Raw genomic sequence first — 14,775 nt, 5'->3', positions numbered from 1 at the left:
CAAATATGGAGTCCAGGCTTTGCCTGATCAATCTTGCAATCAAATTACAATGAATCTGCATGTTTACATTTTCTTCCTCTGCATTTTTGTTGTAAACTATTTGCACATGTAGCAGAAATTGTAGGTGATTCAGTCACTTGCTTTGCTTTTGCTTAAGCATTTTTAACAATACAATGCTAAGTGAAACACAGAAGAAACAAACAATATGCAATACAGATAAACTGTACACGTACTAGCACTACAAAACTTTTTGTGTTACTGAAAGAGAGGTGGGAGGCAAACAGACAAGGCTGAACGTTTTAACCCTCTCCAACATTACTGCAATCTATGAACACATGCCAGCATTATTATTTGAGATAATACAACAGATCAACATCATATCTACATCTCTAAATTGTAGACAATGTACATATTATTTGCAAGAACCTGTATGCCTAGAAATTGTGGCATGTGAAATTAAGAATTATTTTGAAATCTAAGCATAAAAATTTACTGCAAACAACTGATATATTAGTTGAGTTAGCCAGTGTTATTATGAAAATTGCTTTTATACAGAGATCTTTATTGAAATAAGAAACCTCCTGTAATAAATACTAAGGTGGGGCACTCACATGCACCTCTTGTAATGAATATTTATTGCTGGTACTTATAATATTTAAGACAAAAGTCTTAACTTTGTTAATTTGTAACCAATTAGGCCATTTAAAAGTCATAAGTTGGAAATTGTTACAATATATAAATTATGTGGTTGTTAGTGTAAATTAATTCAACTGTTATGTGATGGGAGTGGTTATATGGGTGATTAACTTATGCAATAGATTTATTCTGATAAAACTCATTTAATGGCATATTATGAGTTATGCTGGCATTCAGATAATGATACAGGTCAACAAGGTATTTTTCATCAAAAAAATGTCAAACCTCCGTCTGATCAACGATTGCCAGTATGGATTCCATCAGTGTCGATCCACTGGTGATATTTTGGCTTATGTTACCCATCTATGGGCAAATTCAATGGAAAAGTTTAGTGAAACACAAGCAGTTGCTTTTGACATCTCAAAGGCTCTTGGTCGTGTTTGGCATAAAGGTCTTCTAAACAAGCTTCCATCTTATGGTTTGCCAACTGTTTTTTGTAATTGGATATCCAGTTTTCTCTCTGATCGCTCACTGAAGGTGATGGTAGATGGCTCTCTGTCTTCTAACTACTCCACTAATGCCGGTGTCCCCCAAGGTTCAGTTTTTTCCTCTTGTATATTAATGACCTTCTTCCATTGACTGGAAATCCTATCCATAGTTTTGCCAATGATACCTGCTCAATCAGCTTCAACTTCTCGAATATCCACTACTAATTCCTTAAATGCTGATCTCCAGGTAATTATCCAGTGGGGCAAAGACAACTTAGTTGATTTCAATCCTTCTAAAACTTATATCTCGCAAAAAAGGATTCTTCTGGCTCCTATGCTTATCTTTGGTGACACTCCAATTTCTAGGCACGACGATATATCTCTTTTGGGGATTACCCTGACTTCTAATCTCTCTTGGCACAAACACATTACAAATATTGCTTCCTCTGCATCTAAAAAACTTGGTTTTCTCTTTTGCTCCCGGCGTTACTTTTCTTCCAAATAGCTGTTCACTGTGTACAAATCGTAAATCTGCCCTACCAAGGAATACTGTTCCCACATCTGGGGCGGTGCCTCCCAAAACCTCTCTCAGGCTTCTAGATTCTATTCAAAAGAGGGCAGTTAGGTTAATTAATGATTCCTCTCTAACAGAGTTTCTCCACTCGCTGTCTCATAGACTTACTGTTTCTACTGCATGCCTTTTCTACAGATACTTCCATGGGCACTGTACTTCTGAATTGGCTTCTATAATTCCCGCTCTCTCTCTCAAAAAAGTCTGAACACGTGCACACAGAACACTGAAACAACTTTTCATCTTCCTCGTTTATTCATTTAACTGCCGTTTTCTGGAACAACCTTCCTTCATATGTATTTCCTGAAAATTACAGTCTACAGAAGTTCAAGTCTATCTGCTTTTGTCTTCTCAACCTCCAACCCAAACACAGTACTAAGTATTATAGGTCCTAATGCCTATCGTGTTTGGAGTTTTTGTAAAAAAAAAAAAAAAAAAAAAAAGAAAACAGTATGCTCTACTACTGCTACTGCCATGATATCAATGGAATTTTTAGGGAATTATTACAAGTATACATTTCATCTGATTATTGCCTTTTCATCAACTCTCAACAATGAAGTTTGAAAGCTGTTCCCTTGCATAATGGGAACTTAAAACCACTCGTCCCCATTATCTGCTCTGTTCTTCTAAAGGAGCCACACTAACATAAAAACATATAGCATTAGTAAAGGCACATGATGAAAGAAAGACACCATCAGCCAAAAAAAAAAAAAAAAACCCTTCTCATTTCACCCATCCACTTAAGCCATCAACTTGTACGACAGATGGAAGTTTGTTCCGGCAATCAACCACCCGCTGGCTAAAGGCAAACTTCCACACATCTATCCTACAACTGCCTTTCTTCAATTTGAATTTATGGCCTCTCAGGCGATTATTCTGATCAAGAGGAAGAATCTCATCAGCAATGAGCATGCTCAAAGCCATTCAAGGCTTTATACACCTCAATCAAATCACCTCGCAGGTGCCTAGTCTCCAGACACTGTAATTTGCAAAACTTAAGCCTTTCATCGTAAGAGCAACTCTTTGTTCCATTCACTAATCTTATTGTCCTTCTCTGTACTCGTTCTAGCAGCTCTACAACCTTCTTAAAATGAGGCCACCAGACCTGTATACAGTACTCAAGGTGTGGCCTGACCATTGCCTTATACGAGGGGATAATCACCTCCTTATCCCTGCTAGAAACATTCCTGTATATCATTGACAAGACACCACAAGATACTCCTGCAGACCATCTGCACTGCTCAGAAAACTTAATATCTGCCTGCACAATTACCCCCAGGTCCTTTTCATTCTCTACCACTGTCAGTGTTGTACCACACAGTTGATACGTTACTCTGGGGGTTACTGCTTCACATATGCAGTACTTTACATTTGTCAATGTTAAACATCAGTTTGAATGGTTTGAGCATGCTCAATGCTGATGGAATTCTTCCTCTCGCTCAGAATAATTACCTGAGAGGGCATAAATTCAAATTGAGGAAAGACAGATGTAGGATAGACGTGCGGAAATTTGCCTTTAGCCAGCGAGTGGTTGGTTGGTGGAACAGACTTCCATCCCTTGTCGTGGAAGTTGATAGCCTCAATAAGTTTAAGGCTCAGCTGGACAGGTATTTTGAACGAACAGAGGGGTGAAGTGGAAGTGTTTTTTTTTTTTTTGGCTGATGCTGCATAAGCTTGCTTTCTTGCATCAAATGCCTCTACTAATGCTAATGCTAATCAGTTGTCACCTCTGAGCCTATCTGCTCAACTTTTCTAGATCCTGTTGCAGCAACGTACTGTCATTAACTACCAGAATCTATATTTACCTTTTTTCTTGATGCATAATAGCCACTGCCGCTAATGCGCCATTAAAATTTTAAACCAAACCAAACTGTCATTAACAATCCTGCCAACCTTCTTATCGTCTGCAAACTTGGACATTAAGCTTGATATACCATCATCAATATCATTTATAAATACAGAAAACAGTAATGGACCCAACACTGAACCCCGAGGGACTCCACTAATAACATTAGTTCACGATGAGCAGTGTCCATTGATTACCACTCTCTCTTCTCCCCCTCAACCACCCCTTTATCCATAGCAGCAATTTGCCTCCAGTGCCACACTGCTCCAATTTGTGCGGCAGTCTTCCATGTGCAACAGTATCAAAAGCCTTTCTAAGATCCAAGTATATAATATCAAAGTTATTCCCTCCATTCAGTTCTTTGGTGACTGCATCATAGTATCCAATCAAATTGGTCAGACAAGACTTCCCCTTAACAAACTCATGCTGTGTCCGAGCTATAACTGAAGACTTGTCTAGATGATCATGCAGTGCTTCTTTAACCAGTGCCTCCTTTAATTTCCCTGGAACAGAAGTTAAACTAACAGGTCTGTAATTACTTGTGTCACCCTTTGACCCTCCTTTGTGAATTGGGGTCACATTTGCACATCTCCAGTCCATGGGTTCAAGGAAGCTCTCATAATTATGGCTAAGGTTTTGCTTACTTCCTTTGCTGCCTTCTTTAATATAACTGGATAGATCCCATCCACCTCAGATGCTTTTCTTATGTTTATCTCCAACAATTTCTCCTCCACTTTGCTCTCAGTTATTACAAAATCTTCTAGCTCACTGCCAGAGTTTAATTCACCTCTGGCATTCCCCTCCCTGAATAACTCCTTATGTGTGAATGTAGATGCAAAATACTCAATTAGTTTGTTAGCTACAAATTAAACCATCGATATCAAGCAGACCAATCTGATTCATTCCTTTCCTTCTAGAGTTTACATAAGTAAAGAACTCTTGGCTGTTTTTCTTTGCGTCCTTTGTCAAAGATTTCTCGTAATCTGCCTTTGCCTGCCTAACCTCCTTTGTGAATTGGTGACAGACGGGCCTATATCTCTCCTTGGCTTCTGCGTCACCTGTAAATTTATATGTATCCATGCATTTTTCTTCTCTGCCATATGTCTCATTAGTTCATCTGACCTCTATTTAAGCCTAAACCTTGAACAATATTTCTTAGTTGGTATTAAAAGTCTAGTAGCTTCCAAGATTAATTCTTAGAATGCTTCTCATTTTGAATTTGCTGTTGGTGACATCATCAGTTGGTCCCATGGTGTAGAATTTAAATATTGTCTAAGACCACCATAGTCACCTTTACGAAAGCAAAAAACCCTTCCCTTTATCCCTGATGGTAGTTATCTCTTTCAGTAAATCCCACTTCAGCACACTGTGTTCACTGCCAATTAGTGGTTCCTTTATCTGCAGATTCTTAATGCATGAAAAATCACTACTGATATACAGTTCAAGAGTACTCTATTACTCCATCTAGTTGCCTCCCGAACATGCTGCTGCTGTAGAAAACAATCATCCAATAAATCCACAAAAGCCTTGCTAGTGTGTGTGACCAACCCACAATTTCCAGTCAATATCTGGGAAATTAAAATCTCCCATTATAAGACACTCTGATTTACTGGGCCACTCTATTTCTCCGTATAGTTGTTTATTATACTCATCAGAGTCCTTAGGCCTATAACACACTCCTACTCTCAATTTTGCTTTCCAAGCTCTTACGTCACACCAAACTGACTCGACACTGCACTGTCCAGTGATGTCGACTGGCTGCACTTCCTTGGATTTTATGTGTTTATTAACTAATAGCATAGCCCCTCCTCCCTTCTTATCCTGTCTATCCTCCTTGTACTCCCCAATTTCCAGTTCTGCATTCCTTATATCTGTGTGACACCATGTCTCTGATATCCCAACAATATCTGCCTTTGATGTTTTGACCATCATCATCATCAGCCATTTTCAATCCACTGTAGGATTAAGGCCTCTCCAGCAACTTTCCAGTTCCTTCTGTTTTGAGCACTGGCCATCCGTTTACTACCAAAAACTCATGAATTTCATCTATCCATCTCCGCCTTTGTTTTCCAGGTTTTCTTCTAGCTCCTCTTTGGTACCATTCTGTTATTTTCTTAGTCCATCTGTCATCATGTCTTCGAGCTATGCATCCTGCCCAAGACCATTTTAGTTCTTTAGTTTTGATAAGAATGTCCTTTATTTGAGTTTGCTGTCTAATCCACGTGTTTTTCTTCTTATCTAACAGTCTGATTCCCAATATAATTCGTTCCATTCTTCACTGTGTAGTTCTCAGCTTCTCTTCCATTCTTTTGGTGAGTGCCCAAGTTTCACTTCCATAAGTCATGGTGGGCAGTATACATTGGTTCATTATTTTACGTTTCAGACAAACTGGGATATTGCTCTTCGGTATGTGACTATATTTCCTGAATGCTATCCATCCAAAATTTATTCTTCTCTTGACTTCCAGCCATTTATCATTATTACAGCTAATAACCTGTCCCATATAAGTATATGACTCCACCTTTTCAATTACTGCTCTTTCAATCATTATTTCCCTTTCTGTGACATGCTTGTTCATCGTTACTTTTGTTTTAGCCATATTCATCTTTAGTCCAAAATCCTTACTAACTGTGCATAACTGATTAAGATTTTCCTCTAATTCTTTGGGATCGTTGCTTATGACCACAATGTCATCTGCAAATCGTAAATGGTTTAGGTACTCTCCATTCACATTGACTCCTTTCTGTGACCAGTCTAATCTTTGTAAACAGCTTTGGAGATATTGTGTCTCCTTGTCGAACTCCTTTCTCGATTTTAAATTTAAATACCGTCTTTGTCTAGTCTAATAGAGGTAGCACTCTCATATATTTTCTTCAAAATCATAATATATGGGGTATCTATGCCTTGTCTTTCCAGTGCCCGAAACATTGCCTTATGCTGTATGGAGTCAAATGCCTTTTCATAATCCACAAATGCCAGACATAATGGTGTTTTATATTCATTTGCTTTCTCCATTAGCTGTGATATTATGTGAAAGCGATCCATAGTTGATGTAGGTAAAGTAAACATTGGCAGTGAGCTGGATGATTTTGTAATAACTGAGAGGAAAGTGGAGGAGAGATTGTTGAGGATAAACATAAAAAAGGCACCTGGGGTGGATGGGATCTATCCAGTTATATTAAAGGAGGCAGCAAAGGAAGTAAGCAAACCCCTAGCCATAATTATGAGAGCTTCTTTGGACTCAGGGGAGGTACCCATGGACTGGAGATGTGCAAATGTAACCCCAATTCACAAAGGGGGATCAAAGGCTGACACAAGTAATTATAGACCTGTTAGTTTAACTTCTGTTCCAGGTAAATTAATGGAGGCACTGGTTAAAGAAGCACTGCAGGATCATCTAGACAAGAATTCAGTTATAGCTCAGACGCAGCATGGTTTTGTTAAGGGCAGGTCTTGCCTGACCAATTTGATTGGATACTATGATGTAGTCACAAAAGAACTGGATGCAGGGAATAACTTTGATATTATATATTTGGATCTTAGAAAGGCTTTTGATACTGTTGCACATGGAAGACTGCTGCACAAATTGGAGCAGTGTGGCATTGGAGGCAAATTGCTGCTATGGATAAGGGGATGGTTGAGTGGCAGAAGACAGAGAGAGTGGTAATCAATGGACACTGCTCAACGTGGACTAATGTTATTAGTGGAGTTCCTCAGGGTTCAGTGTTGGGACCGTTGTTGTTTTCGGTGTTTATGAATGATATTGATGATGGGATATCAAGTTTAATGTCCAAGTTTGCAGATGATACAAAGGTTGGCAGGGTTGTTAAGGACGCTACTGACGCTATGCTGCTGCAACAGGATCTGGAAAGGTTGAACAGATGGGCTGAGAGGTGGCAAATGAAGTTTAACATTGACAAATGTAAAGTACTACATATGGGAAACAGTAACCCCAGAGCAACGTATCAACTCTGCGGTACTACACTGACAGTGGTGGAGAATGAAAAGGACCTGGGGGTAATTGTGCAGGCAGATATGAAGTTCTCTGAGCAGTGCAGACGAGCTGCAAGAGTAGCTCATGGTGTCTTGTCAATGATATACAGGAATTTTTCTAGCAGGGATAAGGAGGTGATTATTCCCTTGTATAAGGCAATGGTTAGGCCACATCTTGAGTACTGTATACAGGTCTGGAGGCCTCATTTCAAGAAGGATGTAGAGCTGCTGGAACGGGTACAGAGAAGGGCAACAAGATTAGTGAATGGAACAAAGAGTTGCTCTTACGAAGAAAGGCTTAAGTTTTGCAAATTACAGAGTCTGGAGACTAGACACTGGCGAGGTGATCTGATAGAGGTGTATAAGGCTTTGAATGGTTTGAGCATGCTCAATGCCAATGGGATTCTTCATCTTGCTCAGAATAATCACCTCAGAGGGCATAAATTCAAATTGAGGAAGGACGGATGTCGGATAGATGTGCGGAAATTTGCCTTTGGCCAGCGGGTGGTTGGTTGGTGGAACCGACTTCCATCACTTGTTGTTGAAGTTGATAGCCTAAACAAATTTAAAGCTCAACTGGACAGGTATTTCGAACGAACGGAGGGGTGAAATGGGAGTGGTGTGTGTTTTTTTTTTTTTTTTTTTTGGTTGATGCTGAATAAGCTTGCTTTCTTGCATCATATGCCTCTACTAATGCTAATGCATAGTTGAGAATCCTGTCCTAAAGCCAGCTTGCTCTTTTGGTTGATTCTCATCAAGTATTCTTTCTAATCTGTTAGTAATGACCCTTGTGAACAACTTGTAGGTGTGGGATAACAAGCTAATTGGTCTATAATTTCTGATTTATCTCCTTTCTTATGCAGCAAAACTATGATTGCATTATTCCACTGCTTAGGCGTCACACCTTTTCTAATGCACTTTGTGAAGAGCCTTGCCAGTTTTTGTGTTATGTCTCTTCCTCCCAATTTTAACAACTCTACAGTAACTTCATCTTCCCCCGGGGCTTTCTGATTCTTCATTTTCTTCGATGCTTGTTCTACCTCATCAGGAAGAATACAGGGTATGTCGTATGTGTTGCTACTTTGCAATCCATCTTCCCCACTGCTGGCATCATTCTCTCGCTCCTTGTATAATTCTCTATAGTAGTCTTCTGCTATTTGAATTATGCCTTCTCTGCTGTTTATAAGTACGCTATCGCTATTCTTCAGTTTCATTTGTCTTTCTGTATCAGGAAGACTGCTCATGGCTGCTGATTTAAATCCTCTGTTTTTCCCCTTAATGTTTGTTCTACTTTTCTTGTGTTAAATCTTATGTCCTCTCTGAATCTCTTTCTAATGGCTTTGCATAACTCAGTATACTCAATTTTCTCCCTGTCAGTGTTTTTCTTGCTCTTTATTTGTCGTCTTCGGTTCATCATGACAAGTGTTTCTTGACTAATTTTTTCTTCTTTGGATTTCTTTTTCTCTATAGGTTTCTTGGGCTTTATCACTTTCAGAAAGTTGTAGTATTCCTCGTTGATATCTTGGTCCTGAGCAGTCTGCAGAAGTTCAAACTTGTTCTTAAGTTCCAGTACATACTGCTTTTTCTCCTCCTCTGTTATCTCAAAGACCTTTGTATTATTTACTTGAGTGAGTTTTTTCCTTTCCTTTCCTTTCCTACATCTATATCAAGTGTACATCTTACCATTCTGTGATCACTTCCAACATTTACCTTATTCAGGACGGTAACATCATTCACAATATATCTTCTGTTAGTGAGGATGAAGTCGATTTCATTAGTTGTTAATCCATTTGGACTCTTCCATGTCCACCCTTTTCTTGAAAAAAGTGTTCATTACTGACAGTCCTTGAGATTCTGCAAATTCCACAAAGTCTTTCACCTCTTTTATTTCTTTCACCAATTCCAAAATTTCCTATAGTTCCTCTTTCTGCACTGTTTTGCCTTTTTCCAACCTTAGCATTGAAGTCCCCCATAATAATAGTGTAGTGGGTTTTCTTCTCATCTAGAAGACTCTCAATTTCGGTGTACATTTCTTGAACCTCTTCATCATCGTGGCTCGATGTTGTTGCACAAATCATTATAATCTTTAGCTTGTACCACTTAGAAATCTTGAGTATTAGTCTTGACACCCTTGGTGATATACTTTTGAATTCCAAAATGTTGTTTTTAAAATCTATATGGACCAGAAACCCAACTCCACCTTCACTCCTTTCACTGTTTCCATTGGTGTACAGCAGATTTCCACTTGATAAACTTATAAGTGATTCATTTCTTCTTTTTGTTTCAGCCAAACCGATGATATTCCAATTCACATTTTCTAATTCCTTTTCCAGCTCTAATATCCTGTCTTCACCGATGAGTGATCGTACGTTATAACAGGCCAAGTTCAGTTTCCGTGCATGGCAGCCTGGTCGTACCCAGAGATTCTTAGCACCCTCTGCTTCCACTCTGATTCTCCCGCTGCCGTAAGAGAGAGAGTGAAAGCTGCTGGGGACTGAGGGCCATTTCTTTTGTTGTGCTGTCATATGCTGGAGGGTTTGGTCTTTTCCTCTTCACGCTGACCAGGCATCTTGAAGAGAACCATTCTACACGTTCGTTGCCACCTAAGTGACGTAACAGGGCTTACCATTGAGAAGGTGTGCATGAGTGGATTTTAGGGAGGCGGGCCAACCGGATTTCTCCTAAATCTTCTGTAATAGAGAGATATTGGATCCATCAGTGTTTTAGGCTGAGTGTCTGATTACACACAGGATACCTGTTCCCCCCTCTGAGCCCCTGGTTTTGACCAACATCTCAAATTCATCAAATTTATTTACCAAACTCCTAGCATTGGTGTACATGCAAGTATACATAACATACCTACTCAAAGTAATTCAGTATAACACTCATTGATGGAATATCTGTAGCTTTCTGAAACTTATTGATATGTTAATCGGCATGCAAAGATCGTTCACAAAATATTGTTTTCTATGCCTGTGGAGTTGTTCTACTGTTGATCATTATACCAGACATGACTGGCCTGAAGGAAGCAAGTGGATAAGATGAATTGAAGAGAATTTTACTGAAGTGAAAAATTTCCAATGATCAGTGCCATGAAAGTGAAAGAATCTTTGTGGAACCTCAAATTTTCTCCAGAATAAAAACTGAAAAAGTATTAGAACTAAAAAAAAAAAAAAAAAAAAAATGGCTTTTTGGATAACCACATGTGTCCTTCATACAAAGATGTAGTTCAGAAACTGCTCAATGCATGTAAAAATGGGATGTCATATATTGCTGAAACGTTGCTTCTTATATGTTTGTAGGTTTCTGGAATATTGGTTGAAATTTGCTTATACTTTTACATTGACTGCATCTTAATTTTTTAAGAAACAGAATTTCTTGCTGTTTGTGGCAGAGCAGTATGCAGAAATTTAAAAAAAATAAAGGAGTTTTGATCCTTTGGGGGGGGGGATACCTATTACATTAAACGAATTCTATGCGAGCAAAAAATTATGAATATAGACTAAAACTAGTAAGTGATCTAATTATCCATGACGAGAATGAAATTTCCAAAATTAAATACTCTAAAGCAGAGTAATTTATATTCATTTTTACTAAAAGTTAATTATGGTTATTTACTAAGAGTTGTGTTTTTTACTACACATGGATGAAAGTTAGTTTATTGAAACACAGATATGTACAGTGATAATAAAAAAGTAACTAATCGGTTGGTGATTTCATTTTTCTGAATTATGGAAAGTAGTTATGCTGACTTTCTTCTGACCTAGCGGTGTCTGCGTTAGAGAGGCTTCACTTTAGCTACAATTTATGGTATATAGATAGTTATGTGATATATATGAAAAAAAAAAAAAAAAAAAATGCTGAATTTTTACAAGTTAGTGCAATTGCATCATTTCAGTACATAGCCAACTACTTAAGTAAGGGTGCCTCCGTAGCCAGGTGGGAAGGAGCAGCAGTGTTGTAGCACACGCTTCTTGATTAGATCGGGGTTCGAGCCCGTCACCACCAAATACGGAGGATGTGGAAAGGTCAAGGGAATGACCACTGCATGTTCCCGGTGCAATATGGCCTTAGTTGCTAAAGCTCCTAAAAACCAATTAACAAACTACTTAAGTAGTTATAAATTGACATCATTAAGTATATCTCATATTGTGAATACCTTCACAATGAGTTTCCATGATATTGCACTACCTCAAATAAGTAACACTTCACCATAGGAGGACTATTGTTACTTATTCTCAGCGGATATCATCACCCATACGGCACCGTTTCGGAGCTTATTGGCTCCTCATCAGTGGGTGGGCACGTACCCTGGTGTTGCAATGATGGCAACCAAGTTGCGAAGTATAAATCCACAATTTGAGAGATACTCGATGGTGTAGAGTAATTTAGATTACGGTATAGTTTAGGGCTTTGTACATTAGTTAAACTCTTTACATAACCTGAAGCTTTAGCCCTAAACTATACCGGAATGATTTTAATGAAATTTGGGAAACTCAACAAATAAAATTTCATGAAAATTCATGTACTGGGAGTTGGGTTACGATATGTGGATGAACAAATTTTGTACCATCAAATTTAGACCAATAGAGTTTCTACAAGTCTAATTTTCATAAAATTTGGGTTATCTTTTTCTGGGTTGAATAAATCTTTTTGTAAGGCCCAAATATAAAACTCCATAAAAATCCATCCATTAAGAGCAGAATTACGTGCAAAAAGATGGTTGGTCATGGTGAAGACAATAGGCACACGTGTTAACATGCCCAAAAACAAGATAAAATCAGTGCATATGCCTATGAAGATGAAGCCTGAATGTGGGTAAGGTGAGGGGGTTACTATCTTGTGGACACTCATTATTCATGATGATCACAGAAAGCTGTGGCACTTTTTTTTTTATTGATAGAAAGTTTACAGTGCAGCTTATTTATTTAGTCATTCTGAATGCATATATTACTAATATATTTACAGAATTATCAGTTTTAATACTTTAATTTTTAGGGAGAGTGTCAGCCTTTACATCAGGATCAGAAAATCCTCACTATGTAGAAAAGGTAGAAAGTGGAACAAGATATGCCCTCACTGTTTCTTTTACTTGTGATAAAAACTATGCCATATCATCACCATCAATGAGCAACATGCAAACAAGTGTCTGATGTACATACAACCTTGAAAAGAAATAACAAACTTGTTTGGAACAAGACACACTTTGGCCTTCTTTTTGTTAACTGTGTTAACTATTAAGCACATTTTCCAGAATATAATTGCTGTGATATTGTATTAATTTTGATACTTGAACCGTTGTTGCTACTGCTGCTCCACAGGATTCCCGTTAAAGGGTCATTTATAAAACATGTAGCATCCCCCTTATGAAAATGTTATATATTTACAAATATAATAAATATTGTTAATAACAGCAATCGGTGTTTGATGGCTGTTAGGTATGATTTATTTTCATATGAAATAAGTGAAATTTACATGTTTATTTTATATTAATGTGAATATTAATAATCTTTAACTACTGAGTCATTTTTGTATTTATTTTTATTTTTTGTGAAAAATTTTGAAAATTGCTTATTCTAGGTTTGAAATGACACTCTTGAATTGCATCATATTTATCATTTACTGTAGTAAAAACTTATTTGCACAAATATTTTTTAGAAAAAAAAAAAAAGTTTTTCAACTTTCTTTTATGGCCATCAAAGAAAAGCAAATATTTTCTATTTATTTTTCAAGTCCGTTACCTATAGATTGCTTGTCATATTAATAAATAAGAAAGTCTCAATGCCAATTTTTGTTATGCAAAAGTATTATTTTGTTAGTAATTATAAATGTATATTTTTGAGCCTAAATTTTTCTGTAATAAAATAACATCTTAAAATATGCATAGATATTCATATAATTCAGGAAAAAAATGCATATTTCATAGCCTTCATTTACCAGAGGATTGCAGTTTTATAAAATGTGAACAGAGATCATTATCTATTTTGGAAAGATTACATTGTTAAAGGAGCTGATAGTGAGACCTTTGTAAAATGATTGCAAAATTCTTGGCAGTTTTTTTTAACTTTGATTTCTTCTTGAAGTGGAAATAATTGACTTTATTTTTACCATACTGTGTGCTATACTTTCATGTGCTCCATGTTACTTTTCTCTTAATATAGGATGTACATATAGGGTACGCTATACAAAAAGTATAGAAATGCAATATTTTTCACTTTTTTTGTTTGATGATAGTATGACTACCTGAGATTCAAAAAAGATCAAGTCTCAGGTTCATTTGAATGTTAATGTGGGATTAGAGAAGTGAAAGCAATTTATTCCTTGTGTAGCTGTGCATTTTGAACTAAACTTGTTTGTAATCATGTATCCTAACTGATTTCAAGTTTATATTTTGATTATATTTGCAAAAGTATTTTTTAAATTTTTTTGTTTTCTTCTGTTTTGTATGATTATATAATATAACCACCTAAGATTCAAAAAAAAAAAAAAGTCCCAGGTTCATTTATATGTTAATATGGGATTGGAGAAGTGAAAGCAATTTCATTGTCTACAGCTGTGCATTTTGAACTAAACTTATTTGTAATCATGTATCCTAAACTGATTTCCAGTTTATATTTTAGTTATATTTGCAAAATAGCCTAAACTGTTTCAGTTTTTCATTTTGTAAAAGAACCTGGCCTCAATCCAAAGGAAATGGAATAAAATTAAATATATTATTTTTTAAATGTAATGTAGCATAAAGGAACAAAATATGATTTGTAATATACACTGACTGGCCCCTTAGTCTTCAGAAAACCTGGATTCATCTTATTATGGACTCAGTGAAGGGTATAAAGCATGCACTGGGGATGCTGGTCCATATTGACTCAATTGCTTCCCATAGTTGTTGCAAACTGTATGATTGTGGATTTCTACTCTAAAAAGCTCATTCTACAAGTGCTTAGTTGGTTTGAGATCTGTTGTCTGGAGAGGTCACTGCAGTAGGTTGAATTCACTGCGACATTCTGGCCTGGTTTTTCATGGTGCATTATCCTGTTGAAAGAACCTATTTGCAGATGGATACATTGGAAGGAAGACATTGAAGGGATACTCCTGAAAATGTTTCTGGCATCAGGAAATTAACATAATGATTTGGAAAACAATTTCTGGATAACCTGCGGCACCCAAAATTGCTCCACTGATATCAAAGGAGTCCAGCATGTACCAAGAAAACTTTCCCCAAGTCTGCCTGCATTGTTGGC

General features: G+C 37.2%; 1 protein-coding gene across 1 annotated transcript in view; it reads left to right on the top strand.

Annotated features, from left to right (window-relative positions):
- Positions 1-12,895, top strand: part of LOC150076801 (2-oxoglutarate and iron-dependent oxygenase domain-containing protein 3-like) — a 67,378-nt gene extending 54,483 nt beyond the window's left edge. Inside the window, exon 8 of the mRNA XM_090385646.1 lies at positions 12,533-12,895. Within this exon, the coding sequence (XP_090241772.1) occupies positions 12,533-12,687 (155 nt within the window). The 3' untranslated portion in view covers positions 12,688-12,895. The remainder of the gene's footprint in view (positions 1-12,532) is intronic.
- Positions 12,896-14,775: the final 1,880 nt, after the last annotated feature.

The sequence above is a fragment of the Mastigoproctus giganteus genome, chromosome 12 (assembly GCF_048544385.1).
Source record: "Mastigoproctus giganteus isolate SK-2022 chromosome 12, ASM4854438v1, whole genome shotgun sequence".
Taxonomy (NCBI): Eukaryota; Metazoa; Arthropoda; class Arachnida; order Uropygi; family Thelyphonidae; genus Mastigoproctus; species Mastigoproctus giganteus.
The sequence above is the reverse complement of the archived record's forward strand: the minus strand, read 5'-3'. Positions and strand labels throughout refer to the sequence as shown.